The 27,731-nt window shown below is 38.3% G+C and overlaps 1 protein-coding gene across 8 annotated transcripts in view; it reads left to right on the forward strand.

The window, feature by feature from the left end:
- phldb1b (pleckstrin homology-like domain, family B, member 1b) overlaps window positions 1-27,731 on the forward strand; it is an 84,944-nt gene that overhangs the window by 34,935 nt on the left and 22,278 nt on the right. For 5 of the 8 annotated variants that reach the window (XM_087795051.1, XM_087795055.1, XM_087795054.1 and 2 more), the window contains 5 exons: window positions 9,495-10,939; window positions 16,891-17,208; window positions 25,047-25,193; window positions 25,428-25,565; window positions 26,705-26,833. In XM_087795051.1, the coding sequence (XP_087651177.1) occupies window positions 9,495-10,939; window positions 16,891-17,208; window positions 25,047-25,193; window positions 25,428-25,565; window positions 26,705-26,833 (2,177 nt within the window). Of the gene's footprint in view, window positions 1-7,223; window positions 7,366-9,494; window positions 10,940-16,890; window positions 17,209-25,046; window positions 25,194-25,427; window positions 25,566-26,704; window positions 26,834-27,731 lie in introns of those variants that run through there. The other 3 variants (XM_087795052.1, XM_087795059.1, XM_087795058.1) reach the window with 2 other exon arrangements.

The raw sequence follows: 27,731 nt of genomic DNA on the forward strand, positions 1-27,731 counted from the left end.
AACATCTTAAGACCTTTTTATTTGTTCAGGCTTTTCCTTGATTTTCTGGCACCGCTTTGTTGTTCTCAGTATTATCTTGACCTTTAAAGTATATACTTTATTGAGTATTGTTTTGATTGTTTAAGCGCTTGGTGACCCTGGTCTGGAAAATCGCTATATAAATACAAATTACTTACTTACTATTTAAATGTATGCTTAATTTGCCTTTATCTTAAGAATTCCTTGTTTACTTTATCTCACAATGACAAATAAATACATTTTACTGTAAAGTGAATTATTTAAATGCATTAGGGAAAGATGGAAAGACATTGGAAAAATAATCCCATATTTAATCTCAATATTTTGGAAAATAATTGCAACAATTATTGAAAATAAGATAATAAATGTACAACACTGAAAAAACTCTTTCCTTCAACTGCTGTCTCGCCTGCAGTTAATTTTGATTGTTCAAACACTTTGTGACCCTGGTCTAGAAAGGCTTTACAAATAACTATTACTTACTTACTTACAGTTACAGAATAAACCAATCTGAATAGAGCAGAAAACAGTTATAAATATGGGGTTGCTTAAACTTTTTTTAGGGACAGATCTTGTGAGGTAAAATAGTGTGGGGTCAAAGAGAAAGTCAATAAAACTGTAGCTTATGTTCAAAATATAGTTCAAAGGTAGAAATAATACTAAGACAATTTTCAGAACAAATTACCTCCATAAATGAAACTAGCCTACAGTTTGTAAACACTGTAAACTGCACAAAGTTGTGTTGTTATAAATTGAATCAAATGATCATGTAAACATGATGATGTAACAGTTTAAAATAAAAATAGAAATCTATAAAAAAAATTACTTTAATTCACGTTTATATTTATATATTTTTTTTAACTTTGTATACATTCAATACATACAACAATAATTTTACAATATGGTATGAAAGAGAATGGCATTAATCAGGGGCCAAAATGGTTTGAGCCTACTCAACTATCTACTTTTTAGGCTGAATTTTCTTTGTTTGTTTTGGATTGAAATAGAGAATATACTTGAATGCCTTGCTGTTAAACAATGTTTATCTAAAAATCTAAATATTTGTTTGTGTAGCAGAAGGGGCTTCTACATTTCTTAAACATACAGTCATCACAGTGTATGTTAAACAGTTTGGAAATCTTTAACCAGTCTGAGATCTGTGCGAGCTCAGATTCCTGCGGCCTGGCCGGGGTCCTGCTGGTACATTCTGTATCTTTTATAAGCATCTCCTTCCAAGCCATTGTGTGACTCACAGTGGTATACATCTTGTATCTTTGTGAACAGACATCTGTTGGGGCATCTTGTAACTTCCCTCTCCTGCCTCTGTCCCTGTGGGATAAGTTTGGCTCATAGTGGGCCGGACTGGCGTGGACTTCCTGATGTAGTAATGGAAGCCTTCCGTTGTTTTGAATACAGAGATATTCAGTGTTATCTTTTTCCTTTGGAAGTTGCCTCTGTATTTATTGTGCACAAGTTCTAGTAGAAGAAAGCAAATGTGTAAATTTTATTATTTAATTAATTTCATCTGCTGTCTGTTTTCATTAAAATATTATAAAGACTATCGAGCCCTTTCTATTTATGGGAACTCTAGCATTTCTGGTCATTTGAGTTTAGTAAATATCCCTAAATAACACTAATTTCAGTTCATATGCATAAAACTGTGAACCAGTTGATGTTCATGGGATTGACCAAATTCCAAATAGAGTAAATTCAGACAGCCCTTTTGAAGAACTTATAATAGTAAATGGTTTTTACTCTTTTACTTTGTGTTTTTTAACCTGTTAAGAGCAGTGGGTTAGTGTGTATTCATCGGTTTACAATGAAAATTTTCTCTCGCCTTTAATAGAATGAATGATTGAATAATGACAATAAATGAATAAGAAATTACAGTGTATCTGCATAGGTCGATTTAGGTAGACAGTGTGGCGCTCTGTCCGGACAGCAGGCGGGTTAATGCCACAAGCATGTAGAAAATCCCTCAGCTGAAGTTACAGTGTCTTTTTCAGTTCCTAATTATACACTGCAGTTCTACACGTCTGCAGTCTACCATCAGCCCACAATGTGGTGGCAGTCACGCCCCTTTTGTCCACCCACTCAGAGCCTTTGTTTTTGTGTGTTCAGTTCACATTTAGCAACAGGAGTCAATACTGTTGGTTTTATGGGTTCTTTCTGTTTCATTATTTACATTAGAAAATGTGCTTAGTGATCGGTGTACATGTAACAAATAACAAATATATCATCGTCCTAGCAACAGTGGCGCAGGAGCTGCTCACCACTTCTGTTTCTGCTTCCACCCCAGATCTGCTCCTACCACATCTCTTTGTAAGGAAAACTCTACACAAGCAGAGTGAGGCCTGCCTGGCCCTAAGATTCTAGAAATCTTATTGGATTTGTGCGTTTAGACATTTTGATCAGGACACCGCAGCATTCCTGATGTAATCCTTTGACATTGGCATCCAAAAATTGAACGTGAGATGCAATGTTAGCCTTTTGAGTCAAGTTGACACATTGTCCGGACAATAACTTAATTGCTTCTACTTGGTTGTCTGTAAGCAGCATGATTGGCTACATGTTTGATCATCAAGTAGCTCTTGACCCTTCTGGTATGGTCTGTTGGCATCATTAAACTGACATTTTATGTTAAAATTTAGATATTTTTCCACTATTAGAATAAAAAATATATAAACTCGATGAAAACAATAAATTATTCATTTGGAAAATATTTAAATTTTTAAATCCAATAAAAAAACAACATTTGAGCTCTAATATTCAAATGATTTAATCAAGTTATTAAAAAACAGCAACCTTTCAAAAATGGAAATAATTAGATAGATAGATAGATAAACTTTTTAATCCCTCTGGAGATCTCCTTCAGGAAATTGGTATTCCAGTTCACAGCAGACACAGACGATAGATTGAAGCGCAATAAAAAGAACAAAGTCTTAAAAAGTATTGGAGTATTAAAAAGAAGAAAACCCCAGCATTAACAAAAATACATTTCATGCATTCATGTCATTCCTTAATACATTGATCCAGAGGATTAATAAAGTTTATATATCTATCTATACATCAGTGCTGAAAATTGAAACGTTTATGAAATTCATTAAATTCTTTAGATTGTAAACTTTAGACCAGGGGTGGGCAATACATCGATCGCGATCGACCGCTGTTGCGAGTAGATGATTTTCTTATTTAATAAAATATGACATAAGAAAATAGTGAAGGGAGCACAGATTGGCTGCTGTGCATGTCAATCAAATGGTTATTGCGCCGATTGGTTGACAATTTGATTGACATGCACAGCAGCCAATCAGAGCACCCGCCTCTTCCACTGAATGCACTGCAAAGTTCATATGAATCGAGAATAAAAAGAGACGTGCAGACTTCCCGTCAGTCATTTTACGCAATTCAGAAAAACGATATACAATTATAAGCTTGTTTTTTTTTAAATAATATATCGAACAAAAATAATGCGCGTTTGATCGCTTCAGGTCTTCTCTAGAGAGTCACAGAAACATGACGTCACGCAGGTTCCAATGAAAGCGCAACAAATGCCGGTTTTCCTCAAGTGATCACGTGATCGAGGATACATCCTTAAAACACACTTGTATTAATACACCATCACATGATGACTATTTGTAAATTACCTTTATCTCATGAATATAATAAGAATACGTTCAAACTCAAACACGTTAAACAGGTGCAGGTGAGCCACAAATTCTAATGACGTCAGAGACGATCAGACAAAGCGATGATGATGTGAAGTTACTGGTTAACAGTTTTATTCTCGTTAAACTTCATCTGAAGATGTTTTAAAATTTAAATAATCCACTGGTCGCCTCTGTAAATGCAGTATTCTTGTTAATAACCGTGTATGTAAAATATAAACATTTACACCGGAGCACATCTGAACTCATTTACAATAGTGTGATTCATGTCAGACATGTTTAAAATTAACAAATATTAACTGTTAGTTTAAATTCATCTTAACATTTGTTTTAGTTTTTTCATGATCACAGAAAAGAGGAATTTAAGTCTTGTGCTTCATTTAAACATGATGGACATATTGAAATGGGGGCATGGAAAGGGATGAACCCGTCTGAATACTTTGTTGATTTTGAACAAAGGAAAAGGGCTTGAATTCAAGCACAGATTCTTACACATGAATATTTTTTGTGCACCATTCGGGTTCAGTAGGAAATCAATGCAATTCTTAGTGCATATGAGTCCTGAACTTGTCTGCAGTGGAGGATGAGATTTAACACAGGCTGACACTGACCTTAAGACCAGGTCTCATGGACATTTTTGGAAGTTACTCTCAGAGCAAAAGTATCTTATTATGAGGAAATATGCTCCTTACTGACTGACTCTAGTTATTTATGTAAGTAAGTATTTATATGAAGATGATTAAATCCACACATCCTTCCATCATGACTGATTATCAGTCCATTCACTTCATTCAGTGCAAGTCATCTGAGTAAAGAATGTACTTACTTATGTTAAGCAAATTTGATGAAGGTAGATCTTTTGAACTTGATCATTATAAAAGTAGCTCGCAAACCGAAAAAGTAAGTAAGTAATATTTATTTATATAGCGCTTTTCCAGACCGGGGTCACAAAGCGCTTAAACAATCAAAACAATACTCAAAAAAGTATATACACTTTAAAAATCAAGATAATACTGAGAACAACACAGGAGTTCCAGAAAATCAAGGAAAAGCCTGAACAAATAGAAACGTCTTAAGATGTTTCTTAAAGGAGTCAGTAGACTCCATCAAGCGCAAAGAGAGAGGAAGATTGTTCCAAAGCTTAGGAGCAACAGCCTGAAAAGATTTCTCTCCTCCGGTACTGAGTCGTGTGCGTGGAACCAAACTAATTCTGATCCACAGACCTGAGAGCCCGAGCTGGGGTGTAAGGCTGGATCAGATCAGTGATGTAAGGAGGAGCCTGACCATGAATAGCTCTGAAAGTAAGAACCAGAATTTTAAAGTTGATCCTGAAAGAAACTGGAAGCCAGTGAAGAGTTTTAAGGATCGGAGAAATGTGAGTTCTTCTACTTGAGCGGGTTAGAATTCTCGCTGCAGAGTTCTGAATCAACTGCAGGCGAGACAGCTCCTTCTTGTTAAGACATGAAAACAAACTGTTACAATAGTAGAAACAAACTCATGGATTACAAGCTCCAGATCATGTTCCGACAACATTTTCCTAAGTTTAGAGATTTTTCTCAGTTGAAGGAAACAGTTTCTGGTCAGTTTTCTGCATCATCAGGAGCAATCACCAGTGTTTCAGTTTTGTCCACATTTAGCTGTAGAGTGTTTTCACTCAGCCATTGTTTGATTTCTAGCAAACAATTGACTAAGCTGTTCAGCCTTTGGGGCTCAGTTGGATCAAAAGAGCAGTAGAGCTGGATGTCATCAGCAAAAATGTGATAAGAAACATCAGGAAATCTCTGAATGATTTTACCAAGGGGAATCAAGTACAGTAAAAACAATAAAGGACCCAGAACAGAACCTTGAGGGACTCCACACAACAGATCTGCCGATTCAGACCTCATTTGATTGGCAGATACACTAAAACTGCGCCCAGAAAGGTAAGATGAGAACCATTCTAACACAGACCCAGACAGTCCCACTTCATCCCTCAGTCTTCTCAGCAGGATCTGGTGATCAACTGTGTCAAAGGCTGAGGACAGATCCAAAAGAACCAGAACAGTGAATTTACCAGAGTCAGCCGACATCATGATGTCACTGGACACTTTCAATAAAGCTGTCTCCGTAGAGTGATGTTTACGGAAGCCAGACTGAAACTTCTCATGGATGTCGCTCTGATCCAGGAACAAAGACAGCTGCTCAGACACCACCTTCTCCAAGATCTTGGACAAGAAAGGGAGCTTAGAAATAGGCCTGAAATTACTGAGGTCAGTTGGCTCTAAGCCTGGCTTTTTGAGCAGAGGCTCCAAAATGGCATTTTTAAATGCCATTGTGGAGGTACCCGAGAGATCAAACGATATTCCACAGAGTCCGAGTCGATGAGAAGCAGAGCCGGAAACACGTTCACCGGACGTTGATAACGGTCGCGGTTATAATCCTCCATCGACTCTCTGATGTTGAAAAGAGCATCACGATCATAGATTCGAGATGCTTGAGACATATCTTTAGTGATATGAGCATAATATCCGGACAAGTAGTTGTTAAAACGACTGTTTTGGGCAATTTTTGCAGGAGCTTACGTTCAAGGAGCCGATCAAAGGCTCACCGGAAGCAATGAGCACCCTGCTTTAGACTTTCTTTTATTGTCTTTGCACAGAAGAACACCGGCAATTAAATTCCGTTGCTTGGCAACCATTAAAAAACACAGCATAGGGTGAATGTATAAAAAAAATATAAATATAAATATTTATAATTTAAAAATATAATATAAACAGAATAAATAATGTTTTAAATATTGTATATAAACGTATAATTATGAATACGTAAGAAATAGTGTAATACAGTATAAATAGAATAAATAAATAAATAAATAATGTTTTAAATAATGCATTGCTCCAAGTTATATTTCATTTAGCAGTCTGATGGCCAGAGGGAAGAAGCTGGTGCTGAATCATTCAGGAAGAGAACAGAGAACAAGAGAACAGTTCATAGAGGAGGATTCCCATAGATTTAAAACACATTTTGATCATTAGATACTTGTGTTGTTGAAATTATGAATCATGGGTCGATGTGATACTTTGGTATAATTGAAAAAAAACAACAACTTCAAATCTTATTTTGAAGAGCTTAGCCGGAAGTGTGCTTGCAGTCATCTTGTAACATGAGTTGGTAATAAGCGCCGCTGCCCTGACAACACACAACAACGTTTGTCTTCAAACATTAAGGGTAATACGATACGTACTTGTTTATGGTAACCCTTCACTTTGCTGCAGGATATAAATAATTTGAAAAACATAAAATAAATGGAACGAAACAAGGATACAAATGTTTTTAAAATGAATTTACATGATTGCGCGTTCATAAGCTTATCTTATACTTCGAGAGATATTAAAGACGTGTGTCAACTTGAGTTATTTAGCGTCACAACTGTAAGAGCCTATGCTCATGCGCGGTATAGTTTTCAGAACATCAGAGTTCGGGAATAACTTCCGGTCTGGATTAACTTTTGGTCTGAAATGACTGGCTGCAGCGGGATGCCTCCCTGGCTGGTCTGCCGCTGCACGTCGCGGGTGAGCCTCGATGTCCCACTGGATGCGTCCAGAGAAAACGGCGGAGATCGGTCTCCGTCGGCCTGATACCGGTGGCAAATGCATGTGAAGCTCCCTGCAGTTGGTCTGACAGACAGAAGCTCAGTCATGTGAGTAAACCACTGCTTCATCCACAAGCTTACAGAAGAGAGTGCAGACATACACGAAACCCCCTCCAGGAGGCGACCGTGTTACGTTATAATCTCGTTTTACCAGAAATATACTCTACGTAAAGGATAGCAAGTCACGTCTGTGTGCGCTTTAGAGAAGCACTTTTTATTCGGGGAATGCATGAACGAAGGCAGATGGATAATTTGCGTGTAAATGGTGTTAAATGAGCGGTCAAACAGTGTGTGTGTGTGTGTGTGTACAGTTATCAAGCAGCAACACATTGAATTGCGAGGAATCTCATGAGATTGGATCAAAAATACACCGATTTATGTTTTAATATCACACGGGATTGCAGTCGTCATACTGATGGTCTCCACACGTTCATCGTGATGGATGCCATCCTCCTACCAGATCCCCCACCCCCACTGGCTCCTGGTGAAGCATGACTTGACATTGGAGTGGGTGAAGACTGCAATAGCATGATCTGTCTAACTCAACTTCTATAGATGTGAGATGAACATTATTTTAGTAAATAACAATACAAATATTGAGGTGTAACATTGTGTATTTCACGGACAACGGCTAGATCTTACATGTGGTTAGAAGGATATGCACTTGTAATTCAAGATCTTTTTCAGAAATGATGGCTGTATCTGTCCGTCCACAGACTGATCCATACGTTTCCATTTAAACAGACTCAAAATTCTAATAAACAGATTTCTATTTATAAAATCCTCCCTTGTACCCCCCAGACCATTGCTGCTGATCTACCACGTGGCTGTGTGTTGTCGTCTGGACGGTGCTGACATTAGAGAGTAGAGTAGGATTAGATTACCGGGCCTGGGTTTACTCTTGAATGCCAAATGTTAATTGTATTAATCTGTGTGTGTGTCTCTGTAATCTATTATCTGTCCTTGTCTGTGCCAAGCTTCAGCACTTAATATGAACTGTGCTGTCAATGGCAGATAGATTCCATTTATCACTTCACAACAATTAATATATTCATATATTCACAACAAGTAAGACTATTAACAAATAAATTACTCTGTTAGATTTTTTTTCCCGATAATAACTACACTTGGAAAATAAATCTCATGTTGTTGCATGTTTGAGTTTTAGACTCTGCAACAAAGTTTAGCCACCGCCTTCTTTTTCCCTGGCAAGGGACCTCATATGCACATGTATGTGGGTCAAGTCTTCACCAAGCTTTGAACAACACCCCACAGGAGAAGAAGACTCCTATTGTAATTGCATTCCACACCAAACAACACATTGTAGAGTTTTTAAATCTGCAGGTATTTAAACATTTTTGAATTGCTTTTGATTGTTCAAGCGCTTTGTGAGCCAGGTCTAGAAAGGCGCTTTACAAATAACTATTACTTACTTACTTATTTTACAGCAATACATTTAAAAAATAATAGATAAATAGTTCATAGCAGGATTAATGTCATATTCATAGATATGGACAGAAAATTAACAGTTAATATTTATTGAACATATGGTATTGATTTATGATAATCTATAGTGGCAAACTGGAATACAAGGCATTTCCAGGGTTAAAAACAACAAATGAAATCAAATAATCACAAAAAACCCTCCTATGATCTTCATGCTATTCCCCCCTGAAGTCATCATCTCAATGTGCAGCTTTTATTTGTTTAAATTTCTCAATTCAGTTATTGAGTTCTGTTTTGCGATAAAGGTGTATCATGTGTTTTAGTAAGATCTTGCCCTAACTGCAATAGCTCATTGTGACCTTTGTAGATACAATGCAATTATGCTTCTGCATTTTTAGCAAACAGACACTTGAGAAAAAAAGAATGTATTGCGGACTCGTATGAAGAGAAAGATGAAGATACATTTGTTAGGTAAATTATTAAACACTCTAAAACAGTGATGCATAAATTATAGTTGGTTACCCTGGCTAACCTTTGTTCTCATTTTTAGTATGCCTGTTTTTGATACAAATTATTGAGATAAAATGCCCTTTGTGTTACAGCTAGCTGAGATACAGTCAACTCTGTGTTTAAGTTAGTTTGCATTTTTTAAATACTGAAAATCTTGTTACAAAGTTTTTTTTCACAAGATTGTCAAACTTACCATTTATTGTTTCCGGCCTCTTTTTCAGATAAAGGAAGCTTGGTCAATGGGAATCAAACCGGTCTCACACCCACGGGTCAGTCTGAGCACAGTGCAATTGTCAGCTCTATTGAGAAGGACTTGCAGGACATCATGGACTCCTTAGTTATGGACGAACCTCAGCAATCATCCTCCGAGGTCCAAAAGCCACCAAATATTCAGCCCATGGCAAACTCCCCACTGTCACCATTAATCAATGGCGGAGGCCGATACTTTCTCTCTCCTCCCACCAGTCCTGGAGCAATGTCTGTTGGGTCGAGCTATGAGAATACATCCCCTCCCTTCTCCCCACTCTCTTCTCCATCAGCAGCCAGCAGTGGAAGCTTAACCAGCCCATCTCCTAGTGGAGGACCTCAGGACCAGAGCGCTGCTCTACCACCAGTGCCTGTACGGTCATCCAGCTACAGCTTCAGCTCTCAGTCTCCTGTACCACAGCCAAGATCTTTGATACCTAACTTAAGCAGCACTGGCTTCGGACTGAAGGTCAATGAAAGTCCTAAGCTGCAAAGAAAAGTTGTGGGGGAAGCATCTCCAAGCCCAAGACAAGGTCGTAGAGAAATGGGGCCAGATATATTATCTTCACATGAATCTCTCAGTGGCAGAAGCCTAGTGCCAAGTAGTCCTGGGCTTTCTCCAAAATTCCATACAAGTCTTTCTGTATTGCCCTCATCTCCACGAACAAAGGGTACCACGGTGCTCCAGGAGAGGCCTGCCAGCCCTTTTCGGGAGAAAACGAGTTTATCTGATAGGTCCTTCACCTCAAGCACATCCAAGCAACTTTCTCAACAATCAAGATCCTACCAGGCTCCTTTGGATCCCGTTGTCCATATCATCCAGGGGTCTATTTTTCAGCAGAACACTCACTCTTTGCAAACTCCTGAGAGCCCTCGCATGGCTAGGAGAAACATGGAACTCAGCGGTGGCAATGGAGCAAGTAGTATAAAAGAACTTCCCCCTCTTAGTCCTTCTATAGCACGCAGAGGGGTTCCAGTACTCCCAGGGATACTCCCAGGGACAGTTCCATTCTCGAGGACACCTGATGGCCATTTAGGGTTCAATAAAGTTGTCCCTGATAGTCCCAGACTACGACACACGTCTGGGTCTAAAGAAGAATCTATGAGCAACAGAGGGATCCGCGCTCGCAGTCCCTCACCAACATCTATGAGCAGAGAAGGTTTCCTCACTGGAGCGGTTGTACGGAAGCCTACCCTTGGAAATGCCTTATCTCCTGCCTACAGTCTTGGCTCTCTGCCTGGCTCTTCTCCAGTGGCCAGTCCCAAGAGCCACAGGAAGATGTCATGGGGTAGACCTCATCCTGGAATGAGGGAGCGAAAGAACAGCATCTCAGAGATTAGTGACAATGAAGACGAGCTGTTGGAATATCATCGAAGGCAGAGGGAGGAGAGGCTACGAGAACAGGAAATGGAGAAATTGGTAAGTGATGGCATGCTTAACTCGATCAATGAATATAGGTTCTCTCTGATAAGAGCTTGAAAGGTTTTGTTTTTTTGGAAAAGCAAATGTATTTTTCGAGCATAGCATTATCATGTGCCCTTTAGAGAGTTTCTCTGCAGAAACCAGACCAAGTGGGAGACATAGACCCTCCAACATGTCCTGGGTCTGTCAGGTGTCCTCAATGAAACCCAGAACAATACCAGAGGGAGGCGTCCAGAAGTAGGGCTGCAAGATATTGTAATTGAGTGCAATATACAATATACATTATGGAAGTTGGATTTTCCATGATTCTGCCAACATGAGTTCTGCATCCAACGTAGATGTTGATGCTATGGTATATTTTGGAGCTTGGTCATATTTGAAAAACTTTTTTGGACTACATTTGGATGTCCGCAGGTGGATCCATGTTGTCATAGATAGACATTGAGCATCATGGCTTTGTTCCTTAATAATAAAATGTGTAATTTTAATTTTTGATATACATGCTAATATCGAGATACATACTTATTTGATCTTTTTGATACATCTTGCAGGCCTATTCAGGATGCAACCTCCAATTGCTCTCAATATTTGAGTCTTTAAGTCCCTTCCAATTGACTGAGTTCCTTCTAAAGGAGAGTGCAGAAAACTAATTTTGGATGTTTCCGACCAAAGCATTAGTATTAGTGTACAATTCTATTAATGCAAAAATAATAATTCACTCATTACAATTATTGTCTCTGCTGTGGGGTCCAATCTTGATTTATAATTATTCTTGGCGCTTGTGTGAGTAAAACAGATGCTTAATAGCTTCTTTACTGTAGATAAAGAGGTTTGAGGTGTTTGAGGTTTCTTTCTCCAGTTGTTCTAGACTAATGGACGGATAGACTTGCGGATGTGACTGAAGTAATTGCAGATCAGTTTTGGTTTGAAAAAGGAGTTACCAGGCTGGAAGGCTGTTTGCAGCTTAGCTGTCTGTGTGACTGTTTGTCTCCAGGCACCCACATGAGCCCCTAGCAACCACAGTGTTTATTGACCAAATAGTGCAGTAGAGACAGCCTAGTAAAGCATCTTTAAATTGGTTGCTGTTCTGACTTAAAGTTTTCGGAAAACTGTTTTCTCAGATAAACTGTTTCATATGTGATAAATATTGATCAGCAATTCTTACTTCAGTATTTGATTTCTGTCAATTTAATTTGTAAAGACGAGAGAATCTCATTTTGTAATTCTTCTTTTTTCCACAAGAATTTAAGAATGTTGGCCAGAAGAAAGAAAGACAATATACAATAAGAGATTCCTCTGAAAATAATCAGACAACTATTCAGTCACAGGACAACGGAAAAGAGAACTGTGTGAACCTTACTTACGCTTTTTCAGTCATGAGTCTATTCCTGGGTTCAACCGCAATTAATAAGCGGACGTCGGAAGCATTATTTGTCAAAACACAGAAAGACATACTTTTAGTTAATAAGAAAAGAAATGATGGTTAAAATCACCATCATATATTAAAAAAAGTTAATGCTATAGTAATAACAAATCACAACACTTAAAATATGTGCTTCTCTGTCACACAACTACAGTTTATTAAGTCTGTGGATGTTGTCTCTCTGTTCATCATTTGTAAAACAACCCACACATCAACAGGCAGAATCATTTTGTTAAAATCAATACTATTTTGACTAACTTAACTTTATATTTTTTCATTGTTGGTGTGGTATTTTAGTACATCGTTGTTTATTTACAGAAGAACATCAACAGTCATAGTGTATAAAGTTTCAGGAAGGTCTATTTCATTCATGACATTGTATTGTACAATCACTTCTTTGTTGTTAAATGTTAGAATTGGGCTGGACTACTTTAACTCTCTAAAAGACTACGCTAGATAGATATATAGGTAGGTATTTAAATTGTATTAATCTTTTCTTTAAAAAATTAAAAAGTTTTGGGTCATCCAGGATTTAATATATGTAATACAGGATTTTACAGAAGTATTTCTCAAGTAATATGCAATACCCTAGAAAACTTAACTCTATTTCTTATTTCAATTCAATTAAACATGTATTTTCAATTCTAAGCCATTTTCCCTGACTATGACTTTGTCTGCATCAACTAATGTTTATATCATTAAATAATATTATTGTCATACATTATACCTGCATCCTGTTGTTTAGAGCACCCTGTATAACCTCAATGTGAGCAATACTGCTTTAATATCTTATGTGTACAACTATGATCCAAGTGGTGCATGAGAAGCTTTGAAGAAAGAAACAGAAAGTCTGTTTTTTCCAACAAAAATCATGATGTTGTGTTTTTAAAACAGAAAGGAGTATATTTGCCTATTAGTAGTTGGAACGATAAATAAAACTGTCTTGTAATGTGGAAAATCTCCGGCAGAGGGAGCAAGATATCCGGTTTTGTTAACCGACCGAGTGGAAAATGCCTTTTCTTTCTCAAAACATTTGTATTTTATTCATCATTAATTTTTTATCAAAAACATTTTAAAATATATATTTTTAATTGAAAAGCAATGAGATCAGGAAATCATCATAAATATAAAACGTTTTTATGTAAATTTTTCAGATGATATATTTAATTCTTATGATGGGCATTGTGACGCCATTTAAAACCAAACGTGTGTGTTAAACATGTACCAGCAAGTATACAATGTGGAAGCTGTATAGAGCCTCTGTATTGGTAGTCTTATCACAATCTTGCCCAATAAAATAGAAAATCAGTTCATAAATAGACCAGACACATATATGCACATTTGGTTCATCACTATGATTTTGACTCATTTAATTGTCAATTGTATCAATATAGTATTGAGTACCAAAACATACTTCACCTTCATCAGTATGTGTCTGTTTGCACAAAACTCTCTTCTATTTGAAATACTACATTATAAAAGGTCAATAAGCCCCTGAACACTTTTCTGGAGATTAAATCTTTTTTTTTTTTACCATTACCACACACACTCTGCTGTCATTGGTCACATATTAAACATGTTACATACAACATAATTGTCTTTATATTTGTTTTTCAAGGATATAGTCAAACATGTCATTAGCTAAATTTTTCTTTTTTTTTTTAACAGTTACAAAGCAGGTAACATGCAACAAGCTTCCATCTCCCACATAGATATTCTGCTGGAAAGAAAAATAGCCAAGATGCAACTGTCAACTCAAATTGTCTCTATTAAGTGGGTCTCTGTTGCAATTTAATTGCACAATTCTGTGTTTACAGCAAATTGCTTGACAAAAGAGATCTGATGCAACTGGCTGCACATCGGGCTGCTGATTATACCCGGCAGTCTTTAGAAAAACAGAAAAGAGAAAAATTATGACTCCAATCTAGTGTTTAATCACTTTGTTTGATGTTGTGCTTCCTCTGTTGTTAAGTGTCTGACAAGATAAGGATAGGCCAGCCTCCACTGTGAGAGCTGCTGCAGGGTAGACGTCCCTATTGATAGCAGAGTTTCAGCTGGTTAAATCAGTCAACCGTCCTCTAAAAGTGGATGCTTCTCCTCATTTTAAACCCTTTAGCAACATCATCAAGGAAAACATGTTGTTTTTGTGGTTTAACCAAAGTGACTATTAAGTGCTTAATTATTTTATTTTACTGAAAATTAATTAATTAATTAGAAATGATCAGTTAAAATGATAATTCTGGGTGTTTTTGATTGTTTAGCGCTTTGTGACCCTGGTCTGGAAAGGTGCTTTAGAAATAACCATTACTTACTTAATTACTTACTTACTTACTATTAGACATTGGTGTTGAATCTACAATAAGCAGATATACTTGATGAACAGTCTTATATTCGGTAGCATATGCTGATTCCAACTTTTTAATCGTACTTTTTTTTATGGATTAATAGATTTTATGGATAGGTCCTGATGGCCTGTTCTCAGCTGCAACCTCAAGTGGAATAGTCGTGGACTGAGAAGAACATTTGAGATGTGTGTATGATTTTAGTTCAATAATAGCTTGGTTCTCCACTGGGAGCCTGACTTAGGATTCCAAAAAGCCTGAGTCTGAGTGGATTTGTTTAGTGTCAGACTGATGCAGTGTGACTCCTTTCCTCCTTGGAGAACTGAGGTGTAGAATAAAATGTTGTTTACCAGCATGACACATGAATACACTTGGAGTGTAACTGATCTGATCAAAGGTGCTCAGACGAGGAAATAGCCCGGGGCTCCAGGGAGGGGGAGAGCAGAACAAGGAACATTAAAGCGGCTATGAGAAAACAGGAAGCAAAGACTCTTAATAGCGGATCCACATATAAACTTCAGATGCTGACGACTCAGGACAGGACAGGAGGATTAGAAGAGCAAAGAGATTAAATTGTAATCCATTGGTTATAAATGAATTGATCCTTTCTCATGACAGTGTTAACACATTTCAAGGTGTCGACTGACCTCATAATTGACAAAAACAAATGATCAGCTACACTGTTTGAATGTCACAAGCGACACACCCCATCATAACTCGCCCAGTTTCTGTCGAACCGTGCTTTAGTTAACTTGCATTTATGTCTGTGTTGGAAGAGTCCACCATGAGAGTAAGTCACTTTTATCGTTAATGTGGAAAGTTCAACTTAGTCATTTTAATCATGATTTATTTCTTCAGGTGAATGCATTAGAACATCTTCAAATTAAATTGTCCAACATTAGTGTTTGCATCCAGGAAGCCTTTGGAGAAATGAACCTCAAAAAAAAGAATATGCTGTACATCATAACATCCATGTTACTTTTTGGATATGTACTGTGTAGCCTTTTACTATGTGTGTTAAATAGGATGTGTCAAGTTGATTTGTTTCTTAAATTATTGAATCATGGAATTCGCTCATGATCCTGGGAATCTGTGTAGGTTGTGGCCTTACTGTTGCTTTTATCTGAATTCTCCTCCAGAATTTTGAGAGCTGAAGGGTTTGAATTATATGCCAGCAAAGAGGAGTGGGAGGATTTATGGCGGGTGATGAATTTGCCAGCAGATGTTGAAAGTTGACATTTTTCCATTGAATCAAACTAAGCGGTGCCTGAAGGCCTGTTCCTCCCACAGCATCTTGAAAGTTTGCTCCATGATTTCATTTTCATGGAGGTACTGGACCACCAGAGTTTTAAAATGGATAGCAGCAACTTCAATCTGTCAGTGGATTAAATGAAGATAAAAGCATTGTGCCTCCATATTCACGCTTTCTGTCTGTGACCTCTGAAACCGCCTGTCTGCTGTCGTGGGATTTTGAAGCCTGCAATTAAAATGTAAAGGTTTCCTCTTTGCACAGCCTCAACCCTAGGTGGGCTGACCTTAGATAGTGACAGCTGGACAAATGATCTGGCTCTGAGGATGGTTTCTGCTAAGTCTGTCGTGTTTTTTTTCAGTTGTAATTGAAGTTGTCAAACTCTACCACCCTCATTACAGTTTTATTATACAAATACTTGAACCATTGGAATGTTCAAGACTAGTCTACAAATTTTATATAAACCCATCTTATTTTTGTTTTGTTGTTTTTTCTCATAACTTCTAAATCCTCCATTATAATGGTGGGACAATAATTATATCTATTATAATTGCACATTTCGTTGCATTAAGCTCATTGCTCAAGTATGTTTGAATACAGTAAGATATTATGATGTGAAGGGAAGAGTACAATATTAAAAGTTACCGGATAATACTACCTTTTTGAATCTAATTTTATTAAGGATTTAGCCACTTTTTTTCTAGTGGGTTACAAATAGTCATCCCAAAATTCAAATTTCAACCATGTTGAGTAAGGGTTAAGGTTATTTTCAGAGTAATCTGTTATATGCCAGTTGCTACATTAAAATGGAGGTACATTTTTTTCCCTATAACTCAAACTCTAACAAATGATTTTGGGTGAACAAACCATTTTAATTGTGAACCCAATATCTTTTTTCAGGTCAAATGCTGAAACTGTTAATGTTTTGTAACAGGAGAGGCAACGACTAGAGACCATCCTCAACCTCTGTGCCGAGTACAACAAAGATGAGACCCCATTGGTGGACCCACAGAGTTCCAGAAGGCCTGGTTTTCCTGGAGTCGTGTCGGACGGTTTAGTGAGGAGGCCTTCTATGGAGAACATCCAACATGGCAAAGAATCCTCGGTGGCTTTTAACCCTGTGCAAAGACAAAGGGAAAGTGATGAGGAGAACCTGAAAGAAGAGTGCAGCAGCACCGAGAGCACCCATCAGGAGGTGAGAACATCTCCTGCTGCAAGCGCATCATCACCACTGCACAATGGAGACAAACAGGTCAGACGGAAGATTTAACACCAGCACATCTGCTCTGCATGCTGCTGTTGAACCTGGCATGTGAACAATGCTTATTTGCTTCTGAACCATTTTCACCATTGAGACCTTTGTTATTACTTACAGATTGGTTTATGGCCCCCTTAGTTTTACAAATGTGCCACTGCAATGGAATGTCAAAGACAGCCGCGTTCACATTTTGTTTTACAAAAAGAGATGAAGACTCTTGTAGTGTACTGTTATTATCTTCCTAGACCAGGGGTGGGCAATTAAAATTCTACAAGGGCCACATTAAATTCTGTGAATGTTGTTAGAGGCCGTCAAGCAAAAAGAAAGATGAAAAAAAATCCCTAAAAAAAAAAGGACTTGTGTCATTTGGCCATGACATTTATTAAGCTAAATAAGATGCAATTTTATCCTTGTATGGACGATTTTTTTTCAAAACATTTCTTCAATTAACGTTAAAAAAATGTTTTGAGGGATTAATATATACACCAAAAATTACACACAAAAAGGAGGGAAGTGTTATGTGAAAATGTAAATGAATAATAAATACAAAATACATTTGTTAATGCATTAGAGCCATTTATACATGATCATACTTTGACATTACGAGGGCCGCATAAATACAGTCAAAGGCCGCATTTGGCCCCCGGGCCGCACTTTGCCCAGGTCTGTCCTAGACAGTTCAAAGTCATACTTCGTATAAAAACACTGTCTCTGATCCAGTGCTGTCAACTTGTTTGACAGGGTTGTCACAAGAACAAATACTTACTACTAACTTACGTTACTAATTTGTTACTATTATTGTTATATTATATACAACTATTGTTAGTAGAGTGGTTGCCTGCAGTCCAAAAGGTTGCAGGTCCAAGCCCAGCTCCAGACAAGCTTGCGTCGTTGTGTCCTGAGCAAGACACTTTACCCTGATGGTAGACTTGGCGCAAGTGTGCAGCCTACTCCCATCAGTATGTGTGAATGGCTGTCAAAAGCGCTACCGAATTTCCCCTCGCGGGACTAATAGGGGATTAAAAAAAAACAACATTGACAAGCATTGTAATAGGACTGGAACTTATTGGGTAACTCACTGTGACAATATATACACAATAATGATAAGACAAGAAAGATGTGTACATAAATTAATAGTGCACCACCATTCTACTTTGCTTCTTTCCGACTTAAAATTATTTTTAGAGGCCAACTCATGTCAAATACCCAACCTTCCTGATTTACTTGCTCTTGTTTCTAAGTAAGTAAGTAATATATATTTATATAGCGCTTTTCGAGACCAGGGTCACAAAGCGCTTTAACAATCAAAACAATACTCAAAACAGTACATACTTCAAAGATCAAGACAACACCGAGAACAACACAGGAGTTCGAGAAATTCAAGGAAAAGCCTGAACAAATAGAAACGTCTTAAGATGTTTCTTAAAGGAGTCAGTAGACTCCATCAAGCGCAAAGAGAGAGGAAGATTGTTCCAAAGCTTAGGAGCAACAGCCTGAAAAGATTTCTCTCCTCTGGTCCTGAGCCGTGTGCGTGGAACCATAAGTAGATTCTGATCCACAGACCTCAGAGCCCGAGCTGGGGTGTAAGGCTGGATCAGACCAGTGATGTAAGGAGGAGCCTGACCATGAATAGCTCTGAAAGTAAGAACCAGAATTTTAAAGTTGATCCTGAAAGAAACTGGAAGCCAGTGAAGAGTTTTAAGGACCGGAGAAATGTGAGTTCTTCTACTAGAGCGGGTCAGAATTCTCGCTGCAGAGTTCTGAATCAACTGCAGGCGAGACAGCTCCTTCTTGTTAAGACATGAAAACAAACTGTTACAATAGTCCAGACGAGAAGAAACAAACGCATGGATTACAAGCTCCAGATCATGTTGTGACAGCATTTTCCTAAGTTTAGAGATTTTTCTCAGATTTTTCTAACGTTGAAGTCTACCTCTCCAAGATGCATGGTGCTTTGTTTTAAAGTTATTAATAAAGAGTAGAGCCCATAATTAACTAAAAATGGGCTTTAATATCAATATCAATATTTTCAGTCAGGTTATCTATTTTTTATTGTGATGGAGCATAACAATGTATTGTATTATACATTTTCCTCCCCCAACTCTAATTATCATAAAAACTCTTCCAGCTTGCATCAGTGTTGTTGTAATAAGCACCGTTGTTTGACGGGTTTTTTTCTCCCTCTACCACCTTGTAAACTGAAAGTATGTGTGAGATTTATGGAAAGAACTAAATCTTAAATATGCATTTCTTTTATTTGCATTGCAAGGGAGGTGACGCCCAGGTCACCCTTTGACAGATTTTGGCTGCCATCAACATATTTTGGGTACCGGGCACATGCTGTGCTTTGAGGGGGAGCAGGGGGCGGCCAATCCACAGCGAGCTCCTCCTAGTCACACTCATAAGGGCTGAGAGTCAAACTTTCCCCAAGCCATTTACATAAACCACAGCGGTGTGACTTTGACTGTCATGGAGAGAGGTACATCAGGACATAGTACACTTATTTCAACGAATTCAAGTGTTGGAACACCGAACCGTCTCTGGCATTGCTGATGCATGACTGACCATAGGTGCCCAGACATCTCTTGTGCTAAATCTTCTGAAAACAGAACACAACAAAGTACAAAATGTCAGTGTTTTAAAGTGCTGTTTTGGGATGTATCATGCATCTGCCAGATAAAATCTGACACTAGTGTACATTAGCTTCACATAAAAAAAATTGCCACTTGCAAACTGAAAAGAATATCTCTCAAAAAACACTATCTTCTCAATCATTTTCTCTTAGTTTTTACTAAATACTAAACCTAAATCTGTTCATGTCATACATACAGTGAAAAAGTACATGTATGCCTGTGCTTGTCAAGGTTCTTCTTGAGGAAAATGAGTTGATCAACATGATCATGTTGGATAACACTGCGTTGGGCAGAAACAATGTCTCCTTCAGTGCAGAAAACTCTTTCTGAGGCCACACTTGTAGCTGGTATGCAGAGGTATTTTCTAGCAAGAGACGACAGCAGGGGTAGGTCCGTTTGTGCCTTCCACCACTGTAGTGGGTTTTCCGTCGGGGGCAAAGGTTTTCGCTCACTGTACCTCATGACTTCCTCACTGGCCTTCTCTCTTGAAGATCTTGCTGCTGCTCTTACTTGAAAGGTTTCTCCAAACACCTGGTTCAGTGCTGCACTTTTTTTCTTTTTCCGAGGGGGGTCACCATCTGAAATACCAAGCAATGACTGCATGTAAATGGTTGTTTGGGATAATTCTTGAGAGTCTTTCTTTCACCTTTCACCTCTAAATCTGCTTATATCTCACTGTATAAAAACATACCTTTTGTGGCTCATCCTGGATCTGAGGACCAACTGTCCTGCTGTCTGGATCTCTACTGGTAGGATCTCCTTGCACTGGATCCCTCTGAAATGCATGTCCCTGAGTGTCTGTGACCTCTGCTCTCTAGTAAAAATGAATGTGCAAAGATCACAACTAAAATTACAATTAGGAAATTGTTTACTATTAATGATAAGCTCAAAGTGGAATTAATCAGGGTGTTATTTTTTTTAAATGCAGGACATAATGTCAGATGGTAAACCATGTTAGATAGACTTCATTTATCCTTCTGGAGATCTCCTTTGGGAAATTAGGTAGCAAATGTTTACAAGAATACAGCTACTAATTGTATCATGTTGAATTGTAGCTTTTAAAATGCACTATAATAATTTATTTTGGATTTAGTGAATGAAAGGGTGTGTTTGTTTGGCTAACCTTGTTAAGCAGGGCGGTAGCTTCTGCTAAAATACTTGAATACATGAATATCCTCTCAGCATCAACATCACCCAGGAATGAAGGAGTTTTGAAGCGAGGTTCTAGTGCGAATGCATTGTAAAGGAGGTCCTGTAGATGTGTGTACCACTTCTCAAAGTCAAACGCCTTCTTCATCTAAGTGATGAGTGCTGTCTTCATCTGCTGCCTCAAAGTGCTTTTGAAGTTTTACTCTGAGTGGGGCAACCATGGATATTGTGGGGATCTCATCCTCACAAAAAATAGTTGTCATGTTGAAATGTCTTCAGCATTGCAGATGTCGTTCTTATTAAGAGTGTTCATCTCTATTCTTTTCTTCGCTCCCTTGACATGAGTGTGGTAAAAACTGCTGCTCTAGGAAGAGTTCTAGCATGTCAAGGGAGCTCTTCCACCAGGTTTACACATGTTGACTGAGCTTTTGGGACGGCAAAGTCAGTTGCTGCTGCTTCTACCTTAAGATTTCAGCTCCCCTTATGTTGCAATGTAAAAATCCAACCAACTTCCTCACTCCTCCCAGTAACCTTGCAGCTGCTTCCACTTGGAAGGCTTTTTGTGAGGCCAAATTTAAAGTGTCAGCAAAGCAAGCAAGGTTTGGCTTCATCTCCGCTTCCACTCTAGCTACTGTAATACAGTATTTCTGGCGTGATCGGTTAACAGGGCTGGTTCTGTATCAGCAATGTTCCAGTCAACAACACTTCCGCTTCCGGCGGCGCCTGTGATCGGCAGCACCTGATGTCGGCTCCTGCTATTCAGTGGTAGAAATGTTGTCTTCACAACTACTTGTGCTAATATTATGCTCATCTTTCAAAGGATATGTCTCAAGCCTTGCGGATCTAGGATCTAGACTCTCTATTTAGCTTCAGAAAGTTGATGAAGGACTTTTACACACAGGGCAGTTATGATCGAGCGCTGTCCTCCTCCGTTTGTCATCAACACAGACTCTCCGGATTATCTGCTGCTCCGTCAGATACCGACTGAGTTCCGCAAGAGAACGAGAATAGGTTCACGTTCTGGTGTCAAAGTCAAGACAAGACATGGCCTCAGACGTCATGGGACATGCTCGATGTCTGTGCTACATTCCTCCCTGTGACGTGTGTGACAGCGCGCCATAGAGATGGTTGTTCATGCAAAGTGATTCAGACAAAGTAATTCACTTCTTTTGAGTTGCAGATGATCTTAGTTGGTTCTACAAGACCTTTCTATTGTGTTTTAATCTAACGTCCGCCTGGTCCTGCGGCGGTGTTCTTGAAGGTCTTTGGTGACTTTTTAATCTTCAATTATTCAAATGGAATCTGTTCTTATTCTTGGGGACTTCAATCTTCACGTTGATGACATCACATCTTGCTCTTTTACAGAAATTTTAACTTTAACTGAAGCCTTTAATTTTAAAGATGAAACCCTCCTCTTGCTTGTCTGACATCCTTCCGTGTAGGCTCTTTATTAAATTGTTTGATGTAATTGGCCCCTGGGTTACCAAAATGGTAAACCTCTCCCTTTCCATAGGGGTTTTTCCCAATGCATTTAAGCATGCTATTGATGAGCCTTTACTCAAAAATCCAGGCTTGGACCTGACTGACCTCAGTAATTCCAGGCCTATTTCTAAGCTTGCATTCATGTCCAAGATCTTAGAGAAGGCGGTGTCTGAGCAGCCATCGTTGTTCCTGGATCAGAGACATCCATGAGAAGTTTCAGTCTGTCTTCCACAAACATCACTCTACGGAGACGGCCTTACTAAAAGTGCCCAGTGACATCATGATGTCGGCTGATTCGGGTCAATACACTGTTCTGGTTCTCTTGGATCTGTCCTCAGCCTTTCACACAGTTGATCACCAGATCCTGCTGAGAAGACTGAAGGATGAATTGGAACTGTCTGGGTCTGTGTTACAGCGGTTCTCGTCATACCTTTCTGGGCGCAGTTTCAGTGTATCTGCCAAATAACGTCTAAATCAGTGGATCATTCAAATCATTCAGAGATTTCCTGATCACATTTTTGCTGATGACATCCAGCTCTACTGCTTATTTGATCCAACTGAGCCCCAGAGGCTGAACATCTTAGTCAATTGTTTGCTAAAAATCAAACAATGGCTGAGTGAAAACACTTTGAAGCTGAATGTGGACAAAGCTGAAACTCTGGTTGTTGTGCCTGATGATAAGGTTCCAGGGTTGAGTCAGTACTTGGGTGACTTAGGCCAGTCTGCCAAACTGAGCCTGAGAAACATGGGTGTTGTATTTGAGAAAGACATGTCTCTAGTTCAACACTGCAGAAATCTGACCAGAAACTGTTTCCTAGAAACTGAGAAAAATCTCTAAATATAGGAAAATTATGTCACAACACGATCTGGAACTTATAAACCATGTATTGTATGCATTTGTGTCTTCTCGTTTAGACTATTGTAATAGTTTATTTTCATGTCTAAACAATGAGGAGCTGTCTCGCCTGCAGTTGACACAAAACTCTGCAGCAAGAATTCTTAGCCGCTCTAGTAGAAGAACTCTCATTTCTGCGATCCCTAAAACTCTTCACTGGCTGCCAGTTTCTTACTTTCATAGCTATTCATGGTCAGGCTCCACCTTACAGCAGTGATCTGATCCAGCCTTACACCCCAGCTCGGGCTCTTAGGTATGTGGATCAAAATCTACTGATGATTCCGTGCATACGCTTCCAGACCAGAGGAGACAAATACTTCCAGGATTTTGCTCCTAAGCTTTGGAACCTACCTTCCTCTCCCTCTGGATTTGATGAAGTCTACTGACTCCTTCAACAAACAACTAAAGACATTCTTATTAGTGCAGGCTTTTCCCTGATTTTCTGGGACTCCTGTGTTTGTCTTGTCTTGGCCTTTTAAAGCATGTATTTTAGCTTTATATTGTTTTTTGTTTGTTAAAGTGCTTTGCGACCCTGGTCTAGAAAGGCGCTTTACAAATTCACACCTATATTTTTCCCTGTGTGTGATTCATTGAAAACTTTGTATTTGAATACTGGTTTGTAAAATATGAATCTTCAACTCCCAGTCAGGAGAAATGTGGTGCGCAGTGATCGTCACACAGGAATTGGTTGGACATGATGTCCAGGCATTGATCGTATTGCCACTCCCTCTGCATTTAACAGCGGGTATTTGTCTTCATCCTTCATCTTATTATACGGCTCTGGCACACATTTGTAGGTGAAATGCTGTCGACTTGGTATTTTGTATCGAGGCTCCAGTATATTTATGATGTGCCGAAAGCCCTCATTCTCCACAACACTGTACGTCTTAAATCTTTAACAATGAAACAGGCTCAAAGACGTTCTTACCTTGGCTCTGGCTGAGTTATGGCTAAGTTTCGATTAAAATTAATGTCCGTATCTTTGTCCTTCTTTGTCTCTGAGCTAGCTGTACTGCTAGCCTCCTCAGCGACCGTTTCACCATATCTTTTCATTAAGTGTGTGTTGAGATTGGTCATGCTACCGCTGTACCTCAGTGCTATTTTTCACTCATCGCATATTGCAACGTTTTTGTATAGTGTTACGTTCTTCTTATAAAATCCAAATCTCTTCGAAACTTTGGAAAGACTTGGAGGTGATTCGTGTCTGTGTTGCACATTTTGTCTTCCCCTCGTAAATGGAAGTCTAGGCTAGTCTATGTTACTATGTAGAGTTCGCAATATTTGTGCGGGAAAGAGAATAGGCAAGCGGGGCTTCCAGCCGTATTGCTGATATAATTAACCAATTCATACCTTTGTAATCGGGCCATCGAACGGTTTGTGGTACATTTAGAATTTTCCATGGGCTTGTGTATCACTCAAATCTTTTAATTCAAACCGATTTTCCATTCATATCAGTAATTTGTTAGATCCCTAATACATAGAAATCAAATTAAGTATGTTAATTTAGTGCAGTCTTGTAAACACTAAGGAAAAATATGTAACATGTTTTTTTGGCCAAAAGTTGTATTTAACACTTAATCTGCACTTTAATGCTTCTGCTATCTGTTGCAATGACTACCCAACAAGTATTTGTGTATGTAATTCATCCTTGTCTTTTTCTGTATTTTCACCAGCATGAGGACCTGTCCAGTTCCGGCAGCGGGAATCAACTAGAGCTGGGTTACCTAGAGGAAAAGCGTGTTCATGTTCTTGCTCGAGTCGATGAGCTAAAAACCCATCTCACAGAGCTAGAGCAGCAACTCCAGGAATGGAAACAAGAGGTAATAAAAAACATTTTATCTTAAAATGTATAATCTTATTTTGGAAACATTTTTTAAGACGACATCATCATTCATTTTCACACAAATCTGCTTCTTCTTGAAGTTTCAGAAAGGATAGTTGATACTAATAGTTCCTTTTCTGGTGTACAACTGGATATTATGCTGTTATTCTGTACCTGGAAAATAAAAGATGCCAGAGCTGTAACGTTGTTGTTAACTGTGACACACTTGCAGGCAGACATGGAGCGGGCCTTGCTGCAGGGAGAGACTCAGGCCGAGCTTGACCAGATAGAGGCGGAAAGTGACATCATCAATCAGCTGCAACAGAAGCTGGATGAGCTGGAGAGTGCCATCCAGAGAGAAAAAGACAAGGTACGGTCAACAGACACCACCGGCAGCCGTGAATTGCAAAATTAGCAGCAAAACTAATATCAAATACACACACTCACTGCCTTTGCTATCTATTGATGTGTTGTTCTTTAGTCTTTAAAATGGAGACAGACCAATTCATGAATGGTGTGCATGCACAGATACTGATTTTGGGGTCATTTTTTCTTTTCACATTTTATTTTGAAAGGCTTATTTGGATGGAAGCTGTGTTATGATCCTTCTATGATGAATGAAGAGATGGAATAGATGCAGATGTTTTTTCATTTCCACAACTATATTGACAGTTTGTTACAATTCAGGTTTTTGTGTGTCTGACTTAGTTTAAGAGCTGTGTAATGTGATATTTTAATTTACTATTTTATGATGGTAAAATGTGTTGATCTTCTCAGGTCAACATATTTACTTAATTTTCAATCAATCAATGTCTCATCACATAAAACGTCACAAAGCTCAACACATTTCATCAGGGTCGGTCACATATAGTGACTATGGGGACACCTATCTTGCAAGTTGCAGACTTAATTCTACATAATGTACATGTTTTAACACTGTGATTTTGATTATCCTGATAGCCATTTATGTTGTTAAAACTTTTTTGCAAGGAGTAACATCAGTCATATACTCTTACTGTTTATACAGCTTTATGTAGCTTTTCGTGTGTTTCACTCAACCTTGTTCCTTGGTTCATCAGCTTTGTAAGCTAGAATACCTTTGAGATATTGGATTTTGTCAGGTAAAAGAAGGCTATGGAATGAGTTTGATGTTATGTTTTACTAGTGAGGCAATACAGTTTATTAGCTGCATTTTATTTTCTGTAAAAATATACATTATTTATTCTTCTGTTTTAAAACGGTGTGAATAGATTGAAATGCAACTAATATTTACCGCTTTGCTTCCCCCCCCTGTTTCTAACACAATGTAATATTTGACATTTTGAAGCACATGTGCTGAAAATTATAGTAAAATGTTTAGATCTTGATTAAATGTGATATTGCACATCGACTTTGCCATGTGTTTTACAACCTGCTCAGAGCTATTAATACGCATGGCATGCATTTTTGAGATGTGTGTTCTCTCCCCTCATCCGTCCGTCCTCTGTGTGGGTGTGTGTGTCGTTGTAGGAGAGGGCTAATGTTGAAGCTGAGCGACTGGCCCTACAGAGTCTCCAGGAAAGTCATGCTGAGCTGAAGAAGCAACTACATAATTGTCCCGAGTCGCTGCGGGAACAGTTGCTGGAACAGCTCAAGCGGGTGGGTCAACAGTCCAGCAAAAGACCTACAGCTGATATGGTGGTGAAGATGTGAGGCCGGTGCATCTGTCCGAATTTTTTTTAAGCAACTTTGGCAATGCAATTAGATTGACATTTTCAAAATCCCTATAATTATTATAAAATTATATTTAAAAAAATGAGATGAACAAACAGAATTGTGATGGAAAGAACCTTTAAAACGGCACATGTGTGTATGTATTGCAAAAATAATTTACAACACAAATATAAATCCTTTTAACTGAAACCCTTTTTTTTAACGGGAAATTGAGCGTGTCACCCGGTTTACATAAGTAAAGGGTAAAGGAAGTGATCAAGAAGTGTAAAACAAGCTTCCCCTTTTAGTAAAATGCTAATATATATGAAATCAAATAAACCCAAGTTAGAGAGCATATAAAGTCAGTTTTGTTTACAGCATGTCGAAAATAATAATAATAAAATCATTTCACATATTGGCTAACACAATAAAATTGTATTTTAAATCAACGTTGATTTTTTAATAGATTTAGAGTTTCTGTAGCAAAGTGCTTTACATCACATTCATCCGCTTATGTTGATTATATTCCATATGTATATTTTATATTTTATGACTAGAGATATTTTGTCACACATACCTGCCTCGCCGCACCAAGAGTGGCAGACACCAAATGCATCTGATGAGTAATAGTCAAAAAGGACAACTAGAACAACTAAAGTTAACTAATGCATATACAATTAGAAAATAGACTTCAGACAATTTAGCACATAAGACTGGAAGTGAATGGCTTTTCAGCAGGTGGCAGGTTGGGCCGTTATCAGCTGAAGGATTGGATGCAGATCAACAAAACTAAACTAAAATAAAATCTGAAAACAACAAACTGTTTGAAAATAATGTGCCCTGA

This window comes from Callionymus lyra, chromosome 7 (assembly GCF_982586985.1).
Source record: "Callionymus lyra chromosome 7, fCalLyr1.hap1.1, whole genome shotgun sequence".
In the NCBI taxonomy this organism is placed as follows: Eukaryota; Metazoa; Chordata; class Actinopteri; order Syngnathiformes; family Callionymidae; genus Callionymus; species Callionymus lyra.